Source organism: Canis lupus, chromosome 24 (assembly GCF_003254725.2).
Source record: "Canis lupus dingo isolate Sandy chromosome 24, ASM325472v2, whole genome shotgun sequence".
Taxonomy (NCBI): Eukaryota; Metazoa; Chordata; class Mammalia; order Carnivora; family Canidae; genus Canis; species Canis lupus.
The window spans coordinates 32,323,510-32,346,452 of record NC_064266.1 but is presented as its reverse complement, the minus strand read 5'-3'; the positions used below and the strand labels follow the sequence as shown (position 1 = coordinate 32,346,452).

The following is a 22,943-nucleotide window of genomic DNA, read 5'->3' as shown; positions in this document are numbered from 1 at the left end:
CTGCCCTGGAATCAGACTCTAAATGGAAAGAGAGAGCCAAGGGGGCCCAAACCCAGCTCCCTGATCCAGGCAGAAGCTGTCCCTTTAAAAGAGAGAGGAGGCAGAGATAGCTTACTGCTGCCAGAAAAGGCTTCTGATTGACAGCCAGCATGCTCCCTGGAGGTCTGATGTCATCGCCTGTGAGCAACAAGGCATCTGACTGGCAGCAGAATGAGAAGCCCAGGAGCTGTTGCTGTGACTGGAATGGCCCTGTGAAGCACCACCCCAGCAGGCTTTTAAAGTTGCTGGAATTTATCTTAAGAGCATTGCTTTGAGTCCATCCCAGGCTCCTCAGAGCCTCTCTCTCAGCTTTACTTATCAAGCAGGGCTGGGCACTGGGCTTCTCTCCTCCTTTCTCTCTGTCCTTGGAACTGTGGGGTCCTGTCTGTAAGACCAGACTCCAATTCTGGGACTGGAGTTTCCAGAACTGCTCAGTCTATCCCCATAGTGCCAGGTGTGGATCACAACTGGCTCTCAAGTGCATTTTCTCCTCCCTTCGTCCCTTCTGATGATAAACTTGACATTATTATTTTTTCTAATTATGAAGCTAATACAGATATTGTAAAAAAAAAAGAAAGGAAGGAAGGAAGGAAGGAAGGAAGGAAGGAAGGAAGGAAGGAAAGAGGGGTGCCTTGGTGGCTCATTTGGTTGGGTGTTCAACTCTTAATTTCAGTCAGGTCATGAGATGGAGCCCTGCCTTGAGCTCTGTGCTCAGTGTGGAGTCTGCTTGAGATTCTTTCCCTCTCTTTCTGCCCCCTGCTCACGTGCTCTCTCTCTCTCAAAATAAATAAATAAAGTCTTAAGAAAAGGGAAGACAGTACCAGTTGACTCTTGAACATTGATAAGCCCTAAGAAGTTGAAAATCATGTATAACTTTGGACTTTGCCAAAACTTAACTACTAATAGCCTAACTGTTGACAAGAAGCCTTATTGATAACAGAAATGGTTGATCAACACATATTTTGCATGTTATATATATTATATGCTGTATTCTTACAATGAAGTGAGTCATAGAAAAGAAAGTGTTAAGAAAATCATAAAAAAGAGAAAATATGGGACGCCAGGGTGGCTCAGTGGGTTAAGCGCCTGCCTTTGGCTCAGGTCATGATTCCAGACCCACATCAGGCTCCCTGCTCCCTGCTCAGCAAGGAGCCTGCTTCTCCCTCTTCCTCTACCACTCCCCTGGATTGTGCTCTTTCACTCTCTCTGTGTCAAGAAATAAATAAAATCTTAAAAAAAATTTTTTTAAAGAGAAAATACACTCATAGTACTAGACTGTCTTTACTGAAAAAAATCTGTGTATAAGTGGACCTGTGCACTGAACAAACCTGTGTTGTTAAAGGGTCAACTGCACAGAATAGTATAAAGAATAAAATGAAAATTATATTTAGCAAAAATCACTACTAACTTTCTTCTGTTCCTTTCATACAGGACGTTTTCTATGCATTTATGTATTTTTTCCTTTTTAGCAAAACAGAACTTACATAAACTTATGTAAGGCACACAGATGTTAATTACACAATGGGATTGATTTTTATGTATGTACACACAGTATGACCCCGACCCAGACCAAGATCTAGAACATTTCCAGCACCCTAGCAGGCCTCCCAGTTGACAACCTCCTCTCCGGATCTTGATCACCACATTCTAGTCTTTTCCTACTTTTAAACTTCATAAAAGTGGCATATGTGCCTTTTAAAAGTTAAAATAGCTGTTTTACATATTTTTTCAACGAAAAAATGAATATTTCCCTATCATAATTTTTTCAAAACTTTTTTTAAATGACTGTGTATTTTATCATATGATTCTACATGATTTATTTAACTATCCTTCCATTTTTGCACAATTAAATTGATTGCTGAATTTTTGCTACTCTAAACAGTACTATGCAGTACATCATTTTATACAGGCTTTTGGGGGGTAGGATAGTGAGGTAGTTCAGAACATGGGTTTTGGAGTTAAAGAGATTGGGGATTGAGCCCCAGCCTATCACTTGGTCGACAGGCTTGAATTTGTGAAATTTACAACACCTTGTTGAGTCTCAGTTTCCCTATCAATCTCATTGGATGTTGCTGCAAGGCCTAATTGAGGTAAGCGTAAAGAGCTTAGCATATTGCGTGGCGCAGAGTGAACACCCAGTAAATGTTAAGCTGCTATTATTCATCTTTGTGTTCACTTCTAATTATTTCCTTAGGAAAAATTCCTAGAAGTAGAATTGTTGGATCAAAGAGTGCTTGTCTTTAGGGTTTTTAATACAGTCTGCCAAATTGCCCTCCAGATAAGCTGTGCCAATTCACAGAACTACCAGCTGTGTGTGAGAGCGCCCTTCCACCAATCTCTCTCAACAATGAGTATCATCCTAAAGAAGAGAGGAGGCAAGCAAGAAAGAACAAAGAGAAGGAAAAAGAGAAAAAGAAACCCTGCCAATCAGATAGGAGGGAAAAACCCCTTATTGTTGTTTTGCTTTCTAGTGAGATTGACTGTTTTCTTATATTGGCCATTTGTTTTTCTTCATTTGAAGATTTGCCTGGTAAGGTCTTTTGCTATTTTTTTTTTCTGTTGGAACATGTACTGATGTTTCCATAATTGGACTGTTACCCAGTTCAAGAAGTCCTGTTCTCCCTTGTATAGGCTGCAGTTTCTGTGATAGGGCTTTGGCTTTGGTCCTCATTCCCAAGTTCTCACCTTGGTGGTCTACCTGATTTCCTGGTTCCTCTAGGTTTGGGCTTCTGCTTCATTCTTGCTAGGATCTCTTGCTGTCTCACTGTCCCATATCTTGCCAGCCTGAGGTGCATAGTGCCCAGAGCAGCTAATATCCAGTGTCTCTTTTTCCCTTTATTTATTTTTTTTAGATTTTATTTATTCTTGAGAGACATAGAGAGAAAGAGAGAGAGAGAAAGAGAGAGAGAGAGAGGCAGAGACACAGGCAGAGGGAGAAGCAGGCTCCATGTAGGGAGCCCGATTTGGGACTTGATCCTGGGACTCCAGGATCACACCCTGGGCTGAAGGTGGCGCTATACCGCTGGGCCACCAGGGCTGCCCTCTTTTTTCCTTTAAATGCATATTTGCTCAACATATGTTTAGAAGAGAGACTGAGTGAAGCATGAGAAAAGAACTGGGAAGGAAGAATCCTTGTGGCCACAAGCAATTCAGCTCTGGCCCCAAACTTGCATAACTGCCTTAATGAGATTAGCACCCTGCAGCTCAGCAGACCCATCTTCCTCAGAAGGCAGTTTAACAGTGGAAATCATTCTTTTCCCTCCTGAGGTACCTAAGCAGTTTATTTATTTATTTTTAAAATTTCTTTATTTATTTATGATAGTCACACACACACACACACAGAGAGAGAGAGAGAGAGAGAGAGAGAGAGGCAGAGACATAGGCAGAGGGAGAAGCAGGCTCCATGCACCGGGAGCCCGATGTGGGATTCGATCCCGGGTCTCCAGGATCGTGCCCTGGGCCAAAGGCAGGCACCAAACCGCTGCGCCACCCAGGGATCCCCTAAGCAGTTTAATTTTCCCCTTCAAACAAGTGTGGGGGGTATCCTCGAAAGGAATCCAGGTCAGTATAATTCTTTCCATCTCATTTCATACTTAAAGTTGTTTTAGAGCCTCTGAGATGCACAGCACCTTTGACAGACTAGAACTCTTGGCAACTGCCCACCTGATGATTGCGTTCCTGATTCTGTCTGGTCCTTGTAGGGGCCTGGGTTTCTAAGATATTTGGGGTCATTCCTTGCCAAAGAGGTGAAACAGGAGACAGGGTCATGAAGGGAAGTGCATAAAAACACTTGGCTGTCTTGGAAGATGATATCATTCCCATCTATTAAATTAGAAAATATTAAAAAAGAGAAGGTGAGAAAATGAATTATCTAGAAATTAACTTAAGCCAAGCCTGTCAGAGAAAGCTCACTGAAGGAGATGTTTAATTCTTGGATAAATGGATATATGTTTGTGAAAGGCAAGGCACAGCATTGTAATGGTGTCAACTCATATAATTCTAATATTTGGGGGAGAGAAATTGGATAAAACAATTCTAAAATTTTCACGGAAGAATAAGTTTCCATGAGTGGGGAATCTCATCCTACTAGATATTAAGACATATTATAAAGTCTAGTTTTTTGAAGTGTAAGCACTACAGACCAATGGAACAGAAGAGAAGAATCCAGAAAGAGACCCATGCATGTGGATATTTGGTATGTGATAGAGAGGGCAACACAGATCAGCGGGGAAAGGATGGATTATTTTAATGGTGTTAGGAAAGTGACTCCACTGCATGGAACAATAAAATAACATCCTATCTCATACTGTGTAAAGACAAATTTCAGATGGTTTAAGAAGCTATAAAAATTGAAAGGGAAATCTTTATGATATTGAGTTAGGGAAGCATTTTTTAAATAAGATACAAAACCATAAAGGAAATAACTGATGGATTTACATTCAATAAATGACATCACAAAGTTAATGAATGATTAAAAAGGCATTTGCAGCATATTTACAACTACAGATGATAAAAAATTAAAATCTCAATTATATAAGAAACTTAAATCAGCAAGAAAAAAAATCTGGCAATCCAAAAGGAAAATAGGTGAATTCACTTTCCGAAGATCTCAAGTAGTAAATGAACATATGAAGAGAAACAGATTATTAGAAATCAGAGGAAGCAAAATCAAAATAATAACATTCTGCTTTAGATTCATCAGACTGGAAAAAAATAAAAATAAAAATAAAATGCTGGCCAGGACATAGGGAGATGAGAACCTAATGCCCTAAATTAGTGTAGCCACTCTGGAGAGTAATTTCAAAGTATTTTGTGAAACTGAATACATTTTAATCCATTATTTTTCAAATTATGGGTAACTAACAGGTTATAAAATTAGATTGGTGAATTGTGATCAATGTTTAAAAATGGAAATTGAGTTAAATAGAATAAAACACACCAGAATGTTTTTCTTATGATATGGACAAGCACTATTTCACAGAACTTTTGTTTCATTTGTGTACATGGAGGGAGGCTTACCAGATTCTGGTGTAAAAAATGTATTTCTTACAATGGGTCATAATGAAAAGAGCTGGAAAGACATTACTAACCCTGTAACCCAGCAATCCCATTTCTGCTTAGAAACTCTAGCATAGGGACGCTGGGGTGGCTCAGTGGGTAAGCCTTTGGCTCAGGTTGTGATCCCAGGGTCCTGGGATTGAGTCCACATCAGGCTCCCCTCAGGAAGCCTGCTTCTCCCTCTGCCTATGTCTCTGCCTCTCTCTGTGTGTCTGTCATGAATAAATAAAATTTTAAAATCTTCAAAAAAAAATTCTAGCAGCGATAAAGAGACAGGTATGAAGATGTTCATCACAGTGTTGTTTATAACAGCAATGTGATGGCAACAAGTTCCATTAGTCTGAAGATGAATCTAAAAAATGAGGACTAAAATTAAACAGTTGTTCAATGAATTTGAATTATATAAGTTAACACAGATCTCAGTAAAAAACCAAAACAAAACACCGGTATTAATTGAACAGAAAAGAGGCAATAGAATGTAATACATAGGACAATAGCATCTACATGAGGTTTTATAAACACCCTTCCAAAGCAGTATCATATATTGTTTGGGGATATATAGATATATATGTATGTTTATATATATACATATATAAACAAAAGTTTTGATAGTGGATCATTGATGCTTATACATCTGGTAAGTAAGAGTGGGTGTCCGGTGGTGAGGGGGAGTGGGAGCTATGCAGTAATGGGACTGTGATGACAACAAAAATAGTCAAAAAGAGAAGAGCTAATTTGAGAGAATGGAGAATAATGTCATGTGCTTCTGGAGAGTGAAGAGTGGTCCAATATTGTTTGGGGAGATTTGTCAATACTTATTAAAAGCTTTGAAAACATGCATCTTTTTGACCAGTGGTTCTATGTCTAGAGAAGCCATTATGCATGTGTCCAGCAACTGAACTGCAAGAGTATTTCTTTGTATTTTAACATGAGAGCAAAAACATTAAATCATATGAAATGTTATTCAGTAATTTAAAAGAGTGACATAGGGGTATATTTATTGCTGTGGGAAAATGTTCATGATAGGAAGCTAAGTGGATAAAAACAGATCACAGGCCATGAAACTACTTACAGTATGAGACCATTAAAAAAGCACTTATATGAAACACGGTCAAGGGTGGGGAAAGGAAGAAAACATATCAGCTTTAAAAGTGGCTGTCTCTGGGCAGTGTGATGAAGATGATTTTCAATTTTGCCTTTATGCTTATTTTCTTGCCACAATTTCCTAAAATGTGCAAAATTATTTTTGTAATAAAATTCATTATTTTGATTTAAAAATTGAGCAGGTTATCCAGACAATTTGTCAAATGGAAGGAACTAGGTTGAGAAGAGAGATCAAGGCACAAAACTATCAGGATGGGAAAGTAGGAGACAGGCAAGAAGCTCAGAAGCAGGGAGGGCAAGGAGAAAGTCTAGAGAATAGAGCGTCTGGTGGTGTCTCACAGGAACTCTACAGCCTAGAGGCTTAGTCAGGAGGGAGTGGTCAAGGTACAGAATCTTGGCCCTGACCCAGCCTACTTCCTGCAGGCAGCTTGTGAGTCTTCAGATGCCTGGTGGCCTGGAATCCACCATATCCTTGCCTTGATCTGTTGTCATTGTCCTGTTTGTCAGACTGAATGAAAATCCCCCAAGTATGGAGCTCTGTTCACCAGAGGAAACCTCAAGCCATTGTCAGCCTCAGCTGGGTGCAGCCATAATGAGACAGGGAAGGGTTCCTTGAGGGTCACATGTAATAGCCTCAAGCCAAAAGGGTGCATAAATGAGCCATCCAAATGGGCAGGACCTGGAGAAGCACTGGGCCAGAAAGAATGTCTTACTATTCTTCCTGTATTGCTGAGTATTGCAATACATGTGTTGCTGAGTATCAAATTACCATATATATCAGGGCTTAAACACACACACACACACACACACACACACACACACACACACACGTATATTAGCTTACAATTTCTGTGGGTCAGGAGTCTGGGCAAAGCTCTGCTGGGTTTTCTGCTTCAGGGTCTCCCGGGACGTGCAGTCAAGGTGTTGGCTTGGGCTGTGGTCTCATCTGCAGGCTCAACAAGAGAAGAATCCGCTGCCAAGCTCACATGGTTGTTGGCAACATTTGATTTCTCCGGGCTTTTGGACTGAGCATTTTCATCCCTAGTGGGCTGTTGGCCAGAGGCGGCCCTTCGGCCTGCCTGACATGGCCCCTTACTTCATCAAGCATGCAAATGTAGAAGGGCAAGAAAGAGAGTATGTTAGCAATGTGGATGTCACCATCAAATGTGATCTAACCATGGGCATGACATCTCATCACTTTAGTCTCCTATTACAGGTTAGAAGAAAGTCACAGTTTGCACTCACACTCAAGGATATTCATGGGTACCCAGTGCATGGGCACAGATCCAGGAGGTGAGGATCATCTTAGAGTCAGCTCACGGAAAGGGCAACCTGGAGAACAAGCTGAAACCAGAGGAGACAAGACTAAGGAACAGGATGGGGTCCCTTGGGGATAGGATGTCCAGAACCATCTCAGTTATAGCCCTGAAAGAACATCCTGGGAAACCCCTCTGTCCCAGGGAAACCAGAATGGTTGGTCTTCCTACCTAGTGGGGCACAGATGATGTTAGGCAGTGTCACACTATCCAATGTAGAAAGTCTCTGTTTCATGGACAAAGTCTTCCCTTGGCACTGAGGTGTCTTATCACTTCTTTCAGACCATCAACCAGCCTTTTATTAAAGAGAACCCTGGCTTCAGACCCAAGCCTTCTGTAGGCCATAGTATCTCCCTATAACTTAAGGTTGTTTCAGTTTTGTCCTATTTACTTATTTGGTTACCTTCTATTTATGGCAAATGACGCTGGGTTCTTCATTTATAATAGTGTTATAAAATTTTCATCTCAAATAAGTGCACCTAACAAAAAAGTAAGTCAGTTTAAAGGATAGCAGGAAAATAATAATATTTGTGGCTGATGACCACAAATCCAGAAGGCCTGTACCACCTGCCACTCCTGCCCATTAGCACCAGTGTGACCACACGTTATGCCACTTTTTCCTTCATTCATTCACACTGGCCACACTAGCCTCCTTGCCTTTTCTCCAGCACAGCAGACACACTCCCCACCTTGGGGCTTTTGCACCTGCTGTTCCCTTTGCCTGGAACACTCTTTCTCTAGTTGTCTGCGCGAGTCATCCCTTCAGGCCCTTCCTCACGTGTCACCTTCTCATGATGCCTTTCCTGGCCATCTTCCATGGCATCATCAGTCCCACTCTGGACATTCCCAATTATCCTTCTCTATTTCATATACTTTTTTCAACAGCATTTATTACCATCCAAACACTATAAGCATTTTGTTGTTGTTGTCACTTATTTCTCTTCTTATTCTATGTTTCTCCCCATTAGAAGTTGTTGTCGCTTATTTCTCTTCTTTATTCTATGTTTCTCCCCATTAGAATAGCAGTTTCATGAGGACAGAATTCATTGTCTGCTTGAGTATTGTTTCCTGCACTCCCCAGGACCTAGAACAGTGCCTAGCTCAAAGGAAGTGCTCAGTAAATACTTACTCTCCAAGGGCTCTATGATGTGTGTGTGAGTCAGCCTGGCTCACAGGTACAAGGCTGGGAAGACGGCTGTCATTACATTACTCTTCTCCCACACATTTCTCCCATGGTCCAGGACCTGCGTTCGAATTCCTCCTTCCTGTCTGCCCCTTTTCTCCCCACATCAGAAACAAAGACACCTGCCACGAAAATCAACATTTAGATGTGGGTTGGAGAAGTTCTGGCTAAGTCTGGGGTTACTTGGTATCCAACAAAACATATTGAAGAGATGCAGGAGAATGTCAAAGAGTCACTGGCAGGAAACAGAGTCAGATAAGTATGTCCGTGGGATGCTTCTGGTGTCAAAAAAAAAAAATTGAAATCAAAAAGCCCAAAGCAAAATGTATTAAACAATAATGAGATGTATATGCTAACAATTACACCAACCCACTAAGTAGGGCAGCTCCAAGGTTGGTTAATTCAGTGGCTCAATGACATCATTAAGGATCTGGGTTCTTTTACCTTTTCTGCCATCTACTACTTCAGCTTTGTCCTAATTTAGCTTCCCTCTTGGTTGCAGTAAGAATATGTCCAGCCATGGAAAAAGTAGTGTTTGTCTCTAGTGTCCAATTTTCAAGAGTGAGGACACATTTCCAAGTAGCTGCTTGCCCCCCAAATGTCACTCACTTCGCAATGGTCAGAACTGGGTCCTATGCATACACCAAACAAGAGAATGTGGGGCTTGTCATGGAGGGTGAATTACCCAAATTAAAACAGAGGAAGGGGTAGGAAGGGTAGGCCACCTATCATGTAGGTTTCGAATGACCTCATGAAGGAATGAATGGAGCGGAGAACTGAAGTATCAGGCATCCGGGTCACCTGCTTCCTATTCCCATGGCTTGATTTGCTCTGTACATTTCCAAAGACTTCTTTTTCACTCTCCTGCTTCTCTGGACAATCTGGCTCTCTTCACTCACATGGTCCACAGCCCAGACAAGTCTCCATTAGCCTCAACGTCATCTCTCCTCCCAGTTAAAATGCAAACACCCGGTAGTGAATGCGTCAGCTTGGGAAGGTGAACTGCTGTAACAAACATACTTGAAATCTCAGTGACCTCAGACAACAAATTTTATCTCTTGCTTACGTCACAGCCCAATTTGGGCCAAGGTGTAGGTGCACATGTGCATGTGTGCTCGCACAGGTGTGCTGGTCGAAGGTGACCCAAGATGAACAGCAGCATCTTGATCCCAGGGCTGCTACAGGTGAAGCCTTGCTTCAGGGCAGCCCAAACTGGATCTGCAATAGAGCCCGACTTTGCTCCCTCTGTCTTCCTGCTGCCAATGATCTCCTTCCCTTTCTCTTGCTTCTGCTTCTGCCTCTTGTTCTCATGTCTGTTACTGTGTCTCTCTCTCTCTTTTCTGGGCTTGGAGGTCCCCTTCGACCCTTTTTTTCTTCTTTTCTCTGTCTCTTGTCCAAAGTGGTGGTTTATTGGGGCAGAAACCACACCCAGTTCTCTCTCTTTTTCTAAACCATAATGCCCCTGACCAAATAGTATCTGAAGATGCTCTTCCTGAAGAAGCAAAACAGGTGTGTTCCTATCCCCTTTGCTCCCTGCCACTAGAGCACATCAGGCACTTCCCCAGAGGAAGAACAGAGACCAAAAGTCAGGAAGGAAGCAGCAGAAAGCAACAGACTGAGCCATGCAGTGGCAACCAGTCCTGGCTTTGTCCCAGCTCTGGCTAGCCCTCCAGATGACCCCGGACTGCCATCCTAAGGCTTTTGGGTGTCCCTTGGCCTGCTACCTAACGATGCAGAGCTCTTTGCAGTTTTTAAAGTACAGGTGCACTCAGAATCACCACAAGGGGGATGCTATGGCAAGGGAGCTCTGTCCATTCTACTGGCCCAAGGAGAGTATAGCCTGTATCCAAGGTCACTCAAGAAGGTGGTGGTAGAGGCACCTAATGGCTTCTGCTATAAGGAAGGCCTCACCAGCTTCTACCTCAGGGGCGGCCCTTAGTTAAAGTGCTGCTGAGAATTTGCTGAAATATACCAGTCACCACTATGATGATGATGATGATGATGATGATGATGATGATAGTTAATATAGTAAGCACCTACTCTGTGCTATGCAATGTGCTAAGTGTTTTATATGCAATATCTCACTTAATTCACCTCGCTTACTCCTAGTCCTTTCAGGTAGATACTTATCCCCATTTCATAGGTAAGAAAACTGAGATACACAGAAATTTAGTAATTTGCCTAAGAGAGAAAACCACATAACTAGTAAATAAATGTCAGTGCTATTGAGATGAATAGGTGAGTGGTCGGATGGAGGGCTGGCTGGCTGGAAGAATAAATTAATGGTTAGGCAGTTGGTTAGGGACTTGGAGTTAATAAAGGATTTTAATATCTTTGTCCCCATCAGCTCAGCCAAATATTAGCCACCTAAAGGCAGGGAGTAAGCCAAGGAAATCCAAGCGTCCTCTCTCAAGCTACCAGTCTACATGGACAAGTTCATAAACAGCTGCATCCATGCTCAGTCAAGGATAAATTCATACCAAGCAGGATGCAGAGAGGCAGATACACACGTGCACAAGAACAGTCTTACATTGATATGCAAATATAACTAACATAACCCAGTTATACACATACACCAGGACCTGCAAAGACCAGGATGCATGTTGCATTTAAAGCCAGACTGGAAAAAAAAGAGCCAGACTGGACTCACTTCCCATAGGAACACACATTTTGCAAGGACATATTTAGAGACAAGGTCATTCACAGACAAGGGCACAGATATACAGAAATGCCCATCTATTCAGAGACATGCATATATAAACATAGATGTTCTACATGTGTGCGTGTACAACACACACACACACACACACACACACACTCATCCTGTAGGTAGAACACATCACAGACAGGATCAGTCTCTCTCGACAAAGCCTCAAATAGGGCCCTGTCACCTTTCCACAGGGCATTCCTTCTCAGCCTCCCCGCCCCTTCCCATTTTAAAAACCATCAGTGGTCTCTTGGTTCAAATTAGGACTTATGTGAAGAGAAGGAGGAAGGCAACTCTGAATTCACTCTAATCTGTTTCTTCCAGAGAAATCCCAAGGATCATTTTAACATGCAAATGTGAGGGCAGTGACTTTATTTACTCTATCTATCTATCTATCTATCTATCTATCTATCTATCTATCTATCTATCATCTATCTATCTCCATATCCCCAGGGCCAAGAACAGTGCTGGACACATATAGGGGCCATTTTCAGCTTAAATGTCACCTCCCCAGGGAAGCCTTCCTAGATTCTCTCAGCCTGGATTAGATCCTCCCTACCCTCTCATACACTGCAGGTGTAGACAAGCACATATATGCACTAAAAAGCACATAAATATATATCCTTTATGACACTCATCATACTTGTAATTAAAATTATTACAATAAAACTATCATATGATATTATAATTAAATAATTATTGGCATAATCATTTGTGTATGTTGTCAGACTGTGAACTCCATGAATTCGGGGACCATGTCTGTTTTATTCATCTCTGTGCACTTAGGACTGAGTACAGGGACTAGACTAGATGAGCACTCCAAATTACTCAATGAATGTGTCTATTAAGTACCCACTATCTGCCAGGCACTGTATTTACATCCCATCTTCACCATGCCTTGGCAAAGTGAATATGAATTATACTCATTTTTTTGTTGGGAATCCTGAGGGCACTTGCCCAAGGTCACACAGCTAAACTAAGGATAGGCACTCAAACTCAAGGCAGGCAGTTCTTCTTCAACTGTACTCTACTGAGCTGTCTGGCCCTTGGCATCCTCCATCTCCCTGGGCTCTGAAGCCCACACCTCTGAGTTTGTTCCTGACCCCCCACTGTTCCCTATTCCGGACTCATCACTTCCCCCACCCACCATCTCGAGCATCCCCCACCATCAAACCTGTTCTTAGAACATATTATTCACATGCAGGTACAAGTAGGGGACGACTCAGATTTCTCATGGGAAAATTATATAGTTACAAGGGATCAAAGATTTAAGCTTACAGGCCCAAATCCTACTAGGGGAATTTTAGGCATGAGCTAACCAAGAAAGGAGAAATCACACCAGGAGTCCACTGCCTATATTGCTGGCCAGAGGCCAAGTCTGTTTCCGTTGGCTGCCTTTCCTCCTCTACACTGCCAGCTTTGTCTGCATTCACCCCAGGGACCCCCTGCCTCTCTTGCCAGGTGAGCAGGCAACCTGGAGCACAGCAGGAAGAGTACTGGCCCAGGTCAGGAGGCTTCTGTCATGGCAACAGCTCTGCTCCAATGTGCCATGCAGCTTTAGGCAGTCCCTTGCACTTTTGGGGCCTCAGTTTCCCTCTGTCCCAGAGGAGGAGGGTGTTGGATGACCTTTCAGATTCCTCCCAGCTCTGGACGTCTGCCTCTGACAGATGGGGCTGTCCGGTTCTGAGTAGTAGGAGCTCACACTTGCAGAGCACGTACTGTGTTCGGGCACTGTTCTAAGAACTCCACATTTATAACTCACTCCATGATGACACTCACACTGGGAGGCATTGTCCCCATTTTACAACTGAAGAAACAGCCCCAGAAGAAGTTAATTTGCTTGCTCAAGGTCACTCTTCCATTGTGGCATAAAATATTATTCCCAAACTTAGTGGTATAAAACAGCCACTGTTTATTCTGTGGGCCGGAATTTGGGAAGAGCTCAACTGAGCAGTTCCTGCTTGTGTGTCTCTCATGCACCTGCCATCAGATGTCAGTTGAGGCTGCATCCAAGTTAGACACCTAAGATCACTCAGTCGCATGTCTGGTAGTTGATGCTGGCTGTTGTCTGGGGACTCTGGTAGGCCTACTGTGGCCTTTCCAGCAAGTGAGGTTCAGGGTAGTCCGGGTCCTTGTGTGGAGGCTGGCATCCCCCCGGAGTGCGTAAGCTAAGTGAACCAGGAAGAAGCCACAGGAAACTTCCTGAAGTTATGCATGTCACTTTTTCTGCATTATTTTGGTGAAAAGCCAGGCACTAAGGCTGACCCAGACTTAAGGGAAGGTAACATAGACCCTACTTTTCAATGGGAGAACAGTCAAAGAATGTACACACATGCTTTAAAACCACCATAGGAACTCAGATAATTAGTGGAAAGCTAGAATCTGAACCTCCAAGCAGAGGTTGCATGCTTAACCGGCACATATGTCTACTTTCAACATTTAGGCCTGGTTCCTGGGAGTCTCACTGCTGGTCAATCAGACATTCCTCATGGGTCCCTGAGACTCCTTCCCCAGCTCCAGAACAGTCTTTCCTTGGCCTCCTTGGTGTCCTGTCTCTTGTTTAGACCTCTGAGTGCTGCTCTCCCTCTGGCCTGTCTTCCTTCTGCGAGGTCTTAGGAGGCCAGTAGAGCAGGGGACAGAGCACTGGAATTCCCCCTTCGCTGTGACCTTGAGTGCATCACTTTCCCTCTGAAAGCCTCCGTTCTTCATCTGTCAGTTTGGTGGGGAGGTAGTCATAAAGTTGCCACTTTACAAAGGGTGGTGAGGGAAGACTTTACCAAGAAAGTGATGTTTGAGCATGGGTCTGTGAGAGTGAGCCACACAGCTCTCTGGAAGGAAAAGTGTTTCATCCAGAGGAAAGAGCAAGCTCAGCACAGTGGGCCTGGAGCTGAGTGAGCCAGGGATGTGGTAAGAGGCAGCAGAGAGGGAGCAGGGCCAAAGGAGTTAAGACTGCATCCGACTTGGACTTTTACCTTCAAGTGAAATGAGACTATGGGGTGGTTTTTGGCAGAGGAGCAGTAGCCTCTGACTTCCGTTTTTGACATCCTGATACTGCCCTTGAAGACAGAGGAGGCTATGAACAAGAACTCGAGAGCCGTTTCTAGGAGCTAAGAGCAACTCTCCAGCTAAAGGCCAGCAAGGAAATAGGGGCCTCGTCCCACAGCCACAAGAAACCGTATACTACTAACAACCCAAATGAGCTTAGAAGCAGATTCTTTTCCAGAGGCTCCAGACAAGAGCCTCATCTGGCTGATATGCTGTGAGGCCTCAAGCGAAGAACCCTGTCAAAGCTGCTTAGATTTCTCACCTATATGACTCTACGTTAATCTATGGATGTTGGCAAGCCTCTTAGTTTGTTATGCAGCAACAGAAAACTAATGCACACATTATCTTACTTAATCCTCACAGCTATCCAAAATAGAGGGTCTCTCTATTGTACAGAGGAGGGAACAAGTCAGGGAGGTGAAGGGTTTTACCCTAGGCCACACAGAAGGACAGTGCCACAGCTGGGAATGAAACTCTGGGCTCTTGCCATCTCCCCAGGCCGCTTTGCAAAGAGTGTGTGAGAGCAGCTGGCAGAGGTTAGACATCTGGGGCTTGGCTGGATGGGAACCTCAGGCCCTGGGTTAGGGAATGGAGTTTGGGTTTCTGACCATGATTGTGTTCATCCTGGGGACTCTGAGTGTCTGAACCCATGCACGTGTGAGTCTGAAGACTATGGGTCCCTGGAGGCATATCTGGGGCTTTGTCAGTGCAAGTGTGTGATCCTGGAGTGTGTTAATTGTCTGTGTGCGTGTGTGTGTGTATGTGTGAGGGTGTCTGGGCAGTGTATCCATCACTCCCAATGCCCAGGGAGTGATGAGGCTCTATGTGTCTGGGTGTGAGCATGTGTGTTCCACTGAAGTGTGTTTGAATGACTCTCTGGGTCTGTGTCTGAAGGTAACCGTGCATGAATCGGCCAGGGTTTGCTAGCATTTGTGTGTATGTGTGAATCAGTGCTCTGGGAGTCAATGGTGGGGGGCAACTGAGTGTCTCTGCGCAGGTCTGAGAGAGTGCGTCATCAGAGTGCATGAGTGTCTCGGTGTGTGAATTTTAAGATGACTGTGAGTAGTGTGGGTGCATGGGAGTGTGTGTGCCTGTCTGAACTTCTCAGTGGGTTTGTGTGGGATCTGAGGGGCTCCCTGTGTGGCCAAGGTGGGGAGGAGGGTCCCTGCTTTTCACTCTCAGAGTGTCTGCAGGTCTCTATGTGAGTCAGTGTGTGTCCGTGGGTGTATCTACCTCTGGGTGGCCTGTGTGAGTCCGAGGGTGTCCACAGGTGTATCTACCTGTGTGGGTCTTTGGAGACTGTCAGAGGGTGTCTGTGGATTGATACAGCAAATGTCTCTAGGAGTGAGCGAGTTTGTGGGTGCATCTCTGCGGGTGTGTGTGTGTGTGTGTGTGAGTCTGAGGACGTCTGTGTGCCCCTCGCAGAGTGAACGCACTCGCGTGGGAGCCTGTTTGAGCTCCTCTGCGGCTTCATGCGTGAATCTGAGGGTCTCCGTGTGGGAGGCTGAGTGCTGCGCGCAGGTCGCTCTGAAAGCGGGTCTCTTCTGAGCCTGACCGTGTCGCCGGGTGAGGCCTGTCTCGGTCGGTGGCTGGACGCCCGCATCCGGGGCGAGCCTGGGGGCTGGGTGCGGGGTTGGGGCAGAGCGGGGCGGGGGTGGAGGCCCGGGGCCCGGGTCCCAAGCCCGCTCGGCCCGCTCCTCCCGCGGGGCGCGCACACCTGCTGGACTGGGGGCGGCCAGGAGGGGCCCCACCCGCGCCCTCGCGGCTCCCACGCCCCCGCGCGCGGCGCCCCCTCCTCCGGGCGGCGCCGATTGGCTGCGGCGGCTGCTCCGAGCCCGCCCCGCGCGGCCGGCTGGGGGCGCCGCGGGCCAGAGCGCTGCGCCGCCACCTCCGCCGCCGCCGCCGCCGCCGCCGCCACCGCCGCCGCCGCCGCCGCCGCCGCCGCCGCCGGGAGCACCGCGCGCCTCGGGCTCCGCGCGCCGCCCGCCCCGGCCCGCCCGCCGCCCGCCGGCCCCGCCGCGCCCGCAGCCCCGCCGCGGAGCCCCGGCCTAGCCCGGGCCGCCGCCACCACGCCGCGCGCCGTACTCCGCGTCAAGAATGGGGCGGCCAAGCTGCCCAAGCCGCCCGCCGCCGCCGCCGCCGCCGCGGCCGAGGCTCCGGGCGCCGGCGCGGGCATGGAGCGCTCGCAGAGCCGCCTCAGCCTGTCCGCCTCCTTCGAGGCGCTCGCCATCTACTTCCCCTGCATGAACTCCTTCGACGACGAGGACGCGGGTGAGCGCGCGGCCCGGGCCCGACCCGGGAGGGGCGGGGGTCCCGGGGGCCAGGGCAAGAGGCCCCCCGACCCGGTGCGCCCCGAGAGGGGGCCGCCCTCCTGCCTGTCGCCAGCGCCGCCCGGGGACGCCCCCGCCGCGGGGCCCCAGGCTCTGGGGCTTGCGGTGCCTTCGCCTCCGGCCGCCCCCGGGGACCCCAGCTCCTCCGCATTCACCCCGTGCCCGCAGGTGGGCCCCTGGGGTCGTCCGGACCAGCTCTCCTCACTCACCTGAGCCTCTGGGTGCCCCTGTCCTGTCCTAGGTCCGACCCGCCACCCTCTCCGAGTCTTGGTCGCGCGCACACCTCGAGCCCCGGGGCTTTGGCCGCCTCGCCCCTGGGGCTCCGACGCGCCCCCTGCCTCTCCATCTTTGTCTTGCCTGCATCCGGAGGCTCCCAGCCCAAGACCCCCGCCCTGCGCCCAAGGCCTGGAGCGTCCCCATCCGGCTTCCCTCCCCTTCCCCCAGAGGCCGGGGGTCCGGACCCCTCGTTCCTGTCAGACTGGGGCGGCCCGCGGGGGCCCTGGCCGGGTGCGGCCTTTCCTCCCTTCCCCTCCCAGCTGGTCCCGGAGGGAGGCGTTGGGCGGCGCCAGCTCCTCACCTGCGCGCACCCCCCCCCCCCCCCGACCCCGGAATGTGCCCGGATCCTGGGTGCTCCTGTCCCTGGAGCAGCCCTTCCGGGTGGGCTGAACCCGGCCACCGGCCAGCGGCCGAACCTCGCGCTCCCGGGCCTGCGCGCAGCCTCCCTCCGCCGGAGCCCGAGGGGCGGGGAAATGTCGGGAAACGGGCTCTTTGGGGCCCTGGGACCAGGCAGAGGGCACATGAGGGCTCCAGATATGTTTTTTCGGGGAGCAAGCGAATCACCAACAGGTGGGGTAGCTAGAGGGCTTGGGTGAGAGTTCCCCAAAGAGTGCCAGATTGGGAGTCAGAATCAGGTTCCAGTCTTGCGCCTCTACTTATTAGCTGTGACCTTGGGGAAGTCACGTCACCCCTAGCCTCGAATCCTCATCTGTAAAATGGGATGATAGTGTCTCAGAGCATGCAGTTTAAAGTGTTTTTCTGAAAATCTGATGTAACAGAAGCTGAACATCTGAGAGTATTGGAGTTCAGTGGGAGGACAAAAAAGGAGAGGGGTGTATGTGATGGGGAGGGGCAAAATGGGTTCATGGACACTTTTGAGAGCCTGATGAAAACCTGGACTCTCTCTGCAAAAAATACACATATGAATCGTCCTCAAAATTTTGTCTGTAGTTTTAGGGAGTTTATGGGTCCTGCTGAAGACTCCCTGCCTTCAGGGACCCTCATCTGGTCTCCAAGTTATCTGGTGAGACATGGGATGGAGCAGTGGGTAATAGGTGCTCACGTCTTCCTGCTGGAGCAGGAGGCAGGTGGGGGAAAGGTTCTCCAGAAGAATTTGTTGGCCAAGTGAATGTATGGGGGTACGTGAGGCAGACTCCTGGCAGACCTAGAGCTAGGGGTGGGGTAAAGATGGTAAAGATACTGCAGAGCCATTTTACAGAATCACCATTTTATGAAAAAAGTAACTGAGGCTCGGAGCATCAGGAGCTTCCCCCTCGGTGTAGCTGAGGGAGGTCATTACTCTGGACAAAGCAAGGTGAGAATGATAGAGAAGCTGTCTAACACAGTGGCCTCCACTGGAGGAAATCAGGTTAGCATGAGGACTAGGAGAGCTAGCCCCACGAGCATAGGTGAGCTAACTCTTCCACCCTTTGCCTAATGGTCAGGGACTCTCCTGAAGTTCAACAGGCCACTTAGGTCTCAAGAGGCAGGTGAAGCAGGAGCATGGGTTTGTAGGAGCAGGAACAGTGGCAGGGACAGTTAGGTTTTTTCTCCCAAGTGGTGCTCCGTGTCATGGGTCAGATGCCTTGGTTATCATTGCTGGTTGCAAGCAACTTGTTCTGATTTCACTTAAGTCAGAATAGGGAACTTCAGGTAATATTAGAGATTTTTTTTTTTTAATGATCCACCTGATGTTTTGTTCCAGCAAGTTTCTTCAAATTCTTGTTTTGTACTTGGAAGAGACCCAGAAATCATCCTGTCTGACCCTTTTTTGCCCTCAAATGGGTGAGTGTGTGTGTGTGTGTGTGTGTGTGTGTGTAACCCAAGGTCACCCAGTGAGGCAGGCACAGAGCTGAGACTACAATCAGGTTTCCGGTTCTCTTTCCAGTAAACTACTAGCCTTCTGTCTGAAAGAATTTTTTAAAAAGCCAAATCTCACTGTATAGAAAATGGTTCCCAGGTGAGGGGTCCCTAGGGAATGGCTGACAGCCAGGAGTTTGGTATGGGCATCTCGTGTTCATGGTCTGCTCATCTTAAGGGATGCTTTGAGGTTGGGAGGGGGAGGGAGACAGTGAAATTTCATTTCCGGGAGACTAATGAGTGTCTGGTAAGAATCGGAAGTAGGAAACGTTGTCTTGGCGCTTAATTTCTCTTGTTCTTCTCAAAGTCATTAATTTTCTCCTAAAAAAAGCCTTTTGGATTTATTCTTTTAGAACAGCACCGTGCTGAACTAATTTCTAAAAGCAGCTGGACTAATCTGTCACATACTGGACAGAGACTGCTTCAGTAGGAGGGCTACTAGAACTGGCTTTGCTCCACTTTACACTTCCCTGATCCCTCCCCTGGCCCATTGATGCCATGCAGTCTTATGGCTCAGAGATGTGTCCCTGATGGCTTCTGGCTCAACTAGGTGCCCCCTCTTTGATGCTGCTTCCAAATTTTGTGCAATGCATCTTGTCCATCGCCCAGGTCGAGCCAGATCCATCTGCAGGATTTACCTGCCCCTTCAGCTGGTTTCCTGAAAAACTGTGTGCGGAGAGGGCTATTTCATTAATCTTAACTGGGCCAGAATACTTTTCTGCATTGGGCTTGGGAGCCTTGGGCATTTTGTGGGCATAGGAAGCTGCTCCTTTCCCCCACCCTGTTCTAGCCACCCTGAGGCTCAGGGTACTGGTCATTGTAAATTCCTAGTATCCCTCCCAAGGAGCATCTTCCTCTGTGTACACACTGAACTCATGTCTTATGCTGCTTTTGTCCCTTTTCCAAAGATGCTGGGGCTTTAGAGAGACCCGGACTTGGGGGCATTATTGTGTAGGCATCTTCATTGCTCAGCCTTGGTGACACTGAGTTTGTATTTGGGAAGTTAGATACATGACCTCAGCTTTTTCATCCGGATGAGGAAGAAAATAATAGCATGGACCACATAGGGTCCACATTTTAAAAATGATAACCTCCAGTAGGCATCCTCCTATGTACTTTAAATATATTATTTTAATTCTTTCCTCATAGCAACCCTATAAAAAATGAACATTTTAACATCCCCATTTCCAGATAAGAACTCTGAGGCACAGAGAGTCTATTCGTTCAAGGTCACTCAGCCAGGACCTGAGGGAGTTAGGATTTGAACTTGAGCAATCTGACTGAAACATCCATGCTTTTGTTTATTATGTTGTTTGTGCCCTGCAAAGGACTTAGTACAGTATCTGGCACCAGGTAGTCTCTCACATACCTGTTAGCTATTTATCTAATTATCAAATACGACTTGTTTCTGAGCATGACTATAAAAAAAGAATCTGTGGGATTCTCAAAATGTTAGCTTTTATACTTTCTATAAGCTAATTTTATTACATTGTTGTGGCTATTAAGGCCGAGTTGGGCCCTCTTTCTTGGCAGTGGTTTAAAGATGGGGATTTGGGGGACTTGTGTGTGGAACAAGAGGGTGGGAGCAGTCCAACTCCTTGTTTCCCCGTTCTTCCTTAACAGTTATTTTTCATCACATCTGTAGTCCTAGCTCTGCCGCGACACACTGGGGCATGGCTGGGGAGCAAGGGTGTCGTCACTTTCCAATTAATGCCAAAAGGGGGTCGCTGCCATCAGGGTCTGGAATTGAGGATGGTGTCCCTGAGACTGATCTAGTGGTTTCAGCATCCAGTTCTCCCTGGCCTGGGAGAAGGGCGGAGAACCTGGAGCAGCCAGCTCTGATTTGCCCATAGGATGCTTCGATCCAGCACAGGAGGAAGTTGCCATGGCAACACCGGGCCGGCTACCGGTCCCTCTCTTAGCGGTTAGGGCCACGTCTCTGGGCTGCAGAGCTCTCCACTGCACCACCCTCTTCCGCTCAGGCCAAATCTGGTGGGTGGGGCGGTGCGGTGGATGGATCCCCCCTCTCCAGCTAGTACCAAAGCCCACTCCCTCTGTTTTTGGACAGAGGGAAATGGAGGGGGTTGTCTGAGTTTCTTCTCCTGGATTGTGGGGTGGAGATGCCTATATCTTGGCAGACAGATCCCAGCAGGGGGAATTAGAGCTCTAATTCTTGCCCGTAGCCGAGGCACCTGGAATGCCAGCCCTGGCCCTCCCTCCCCACCCCCAATTTACTCCATTTGGCAAGAGTTTTCTTTCCCAGACCAAGTGCTAACTTTTGTCCTTGAAATTTGACCTGAGCTTTTTCAGAGACACAAAATGTCCTGCTGTTTTAGTCCTTCCAGCACTAAGGGGGTGGGTGGGAACGGAGTATTTCAGCCCCAGAGCGGGGCTGGGGCTGAGTGCATAAGGGGGAATGGTGAGGAAGATGCCTTCGAATATCCTTTGGGATCAGGTCCACTTGAAGTGTGAGGCAGAGGTTTTGAAGCCTCCATTCCCACCCTCTTTTCTAGGGCAGGCCACTTCCTGTCTCTCCCCTCCCCCCCCCCCCCCCCCCCCCCCGCAACTTACTGTCAAGTGCTGTCATCTCCTTTAGCTTTGGAAGTTGGGCAGAACTCTTCTAAATTGGGATAACCGAAGCATGGTAAAGGATTGAGCCAGTGTCCCATGGTTCGTGTCGTGGGGCTGGATGAAAGTATGGACCGAAACTACTTTATTTTAATCCAATTATCCTGAAAGAAGCATCTCAGAAAAATCGAGTACATGGCAATGCACCCCTTCTTCCACTACCCAGATCACTGCCCTACAGCTCTGCTTCGATGCCTCTAGAGCTCTCTCCTTAAATCACTCTCCTTCAGCCCCCACCCCCCACCTCCCTTCCCTGTCCCCAAGCAGCCAGACTCCTGGCTCTGGCTTCCTTGGGTTTGCAGTTGCAGGCCTGTCTGGTTCTGTTTGGTGGGAAGTGGGAAGGAGGGCTCCAGGCACATCGGCTTCCTTTGAGCGCGGTGCTCTGCCTCCCTCCCCACCCACCTGGGCCCCAGCGGAGCCGGTTCTCCTGGCAGGCTGAGTGAGGGCGGGGCGGAGGTGTGCGGGAGAGCTGAAGTGTGAGCGCGCCTCCGTGTCAGCTGACCTGCCCTCCGGGGCTCTGGGCTTTTACTTTGCCTCCTCTAACGTCTTTTCATTTCGGCCTTAACAACCATTAACAACCATCGTTTCAACATTTCTTTTAAGAATTGTTGGAAAGGTGCCAGTTTTGGAGAATATGTTCACAAGGGTGCACACACACGTCCTGCACTGTAATCTATGGCCCCACCCTCTCCAGGGCTACTCACAATCCCACTATCTTACTCTCAGTTCCCCTCACCTCCAGTCACCTGGAGCAACCACATTGCAATCCCCTCTCTCCCCCCCTGTTTATCCTATGTGGTGAGGATTGGACGCCACTGTGGCTCTGGGGCCTCAGACGAGTCCTTTAACCTTCCTGGGCCTCAGTCTCCTTTTCTGGAAAAAAGGGTTAATTATCCTTGTCTGAGCATCTCTCAAGATGGTAAAAATAAAATGATTGAAAGTCTTGCTTGGCTGTGTTCTGCGCTTTCCACGATCTTACTGAATCCTATAGCAACCAGAAGGGGTAGCTCCTGTTGCAGACATACCCATTTTGCCGATGAGGAAAAGCCAGGCAGCTTGGAGTAGTTTAATGACTTTCTTGGGTTGCACGGTGGTGATTCAGACTGAGGTGTGTTTGACTCCAGAGGCTACCCTCTGCCTCTTTGCATGACATGAGATTCCAGGTGGGAGAAGGGACCTATGTGCCCTGGGGACTGTTCTTGTGCTAACAAAACAGCAAGTGCCAGAGGCTGGGACGTGGGGTCCCATCCAGATTCACTTGTGGCCCTCCAGGGTCCGCCAGTCCACTCCAGTCGACCCCAGCCTGCTAGATTGCCTTCCTGGCCATCATTTCCTGGATGATCCCCATCATGGGGCTGCCTGGCCTCCTTGAAGAATCCAGTTGTCTGCCCTGGCCC

The 22,943-nt window shown here is 47.7% G+C and overlaps 1 protein-coding gene and 1 long non-coding RNA gene across 5 annotated transcripts in view; one reads left to right on the top strand and one right to left on the bottom strand.

Moving 5' to 3' along the window:
- The window catches only part of LOC112674005 (uncharacterized), a 43,260-nt gene extending 26,121 nt beyond the window's left edge, over positions 1-17,139 (bottom strand). The window contains exon 1 of one of the 2 annotated variants that reach the window (XR_004808841.2): positions 16,992-17,139. This is a non-coding gene — a long non-coding RNA (uncharacterized LOC112674005). The remainder of the gene's footprint in view (positions 1-16,991) is intronic. The other variant, XR_003145183.3, reaches the window with a different exon arrangement.
- Positions 1-22,943, top strand: part of RIMS4 (regulating synaptic membrane exocytosis 4) — an 88,577-nt gene that overhangs the window by 9,405 nt on the left and 56,229 nt on the right. Inside the window, exon 1 of one of the 3 annotated variants that reach the window (XM_025470180.3) lies at positions 16,562-16,723. The exons of 1 other annotated variant lie outside the window; for it this stretch is intronic. In XM_025470180.3, coding sequence (XP_025325965.1) covers positions 16,627-16,723 — 97 coding nt within the window. In that variant the 5' untranslated portion in view covers positions 16,562-16,626. Of the gene's footprint in view, positions 1-16,561; positions 16,724-22,943 lie in introns of those variants that run through there. One more of the 3 variants, XM_025470181.3, reaches the window with a different exon arrangement.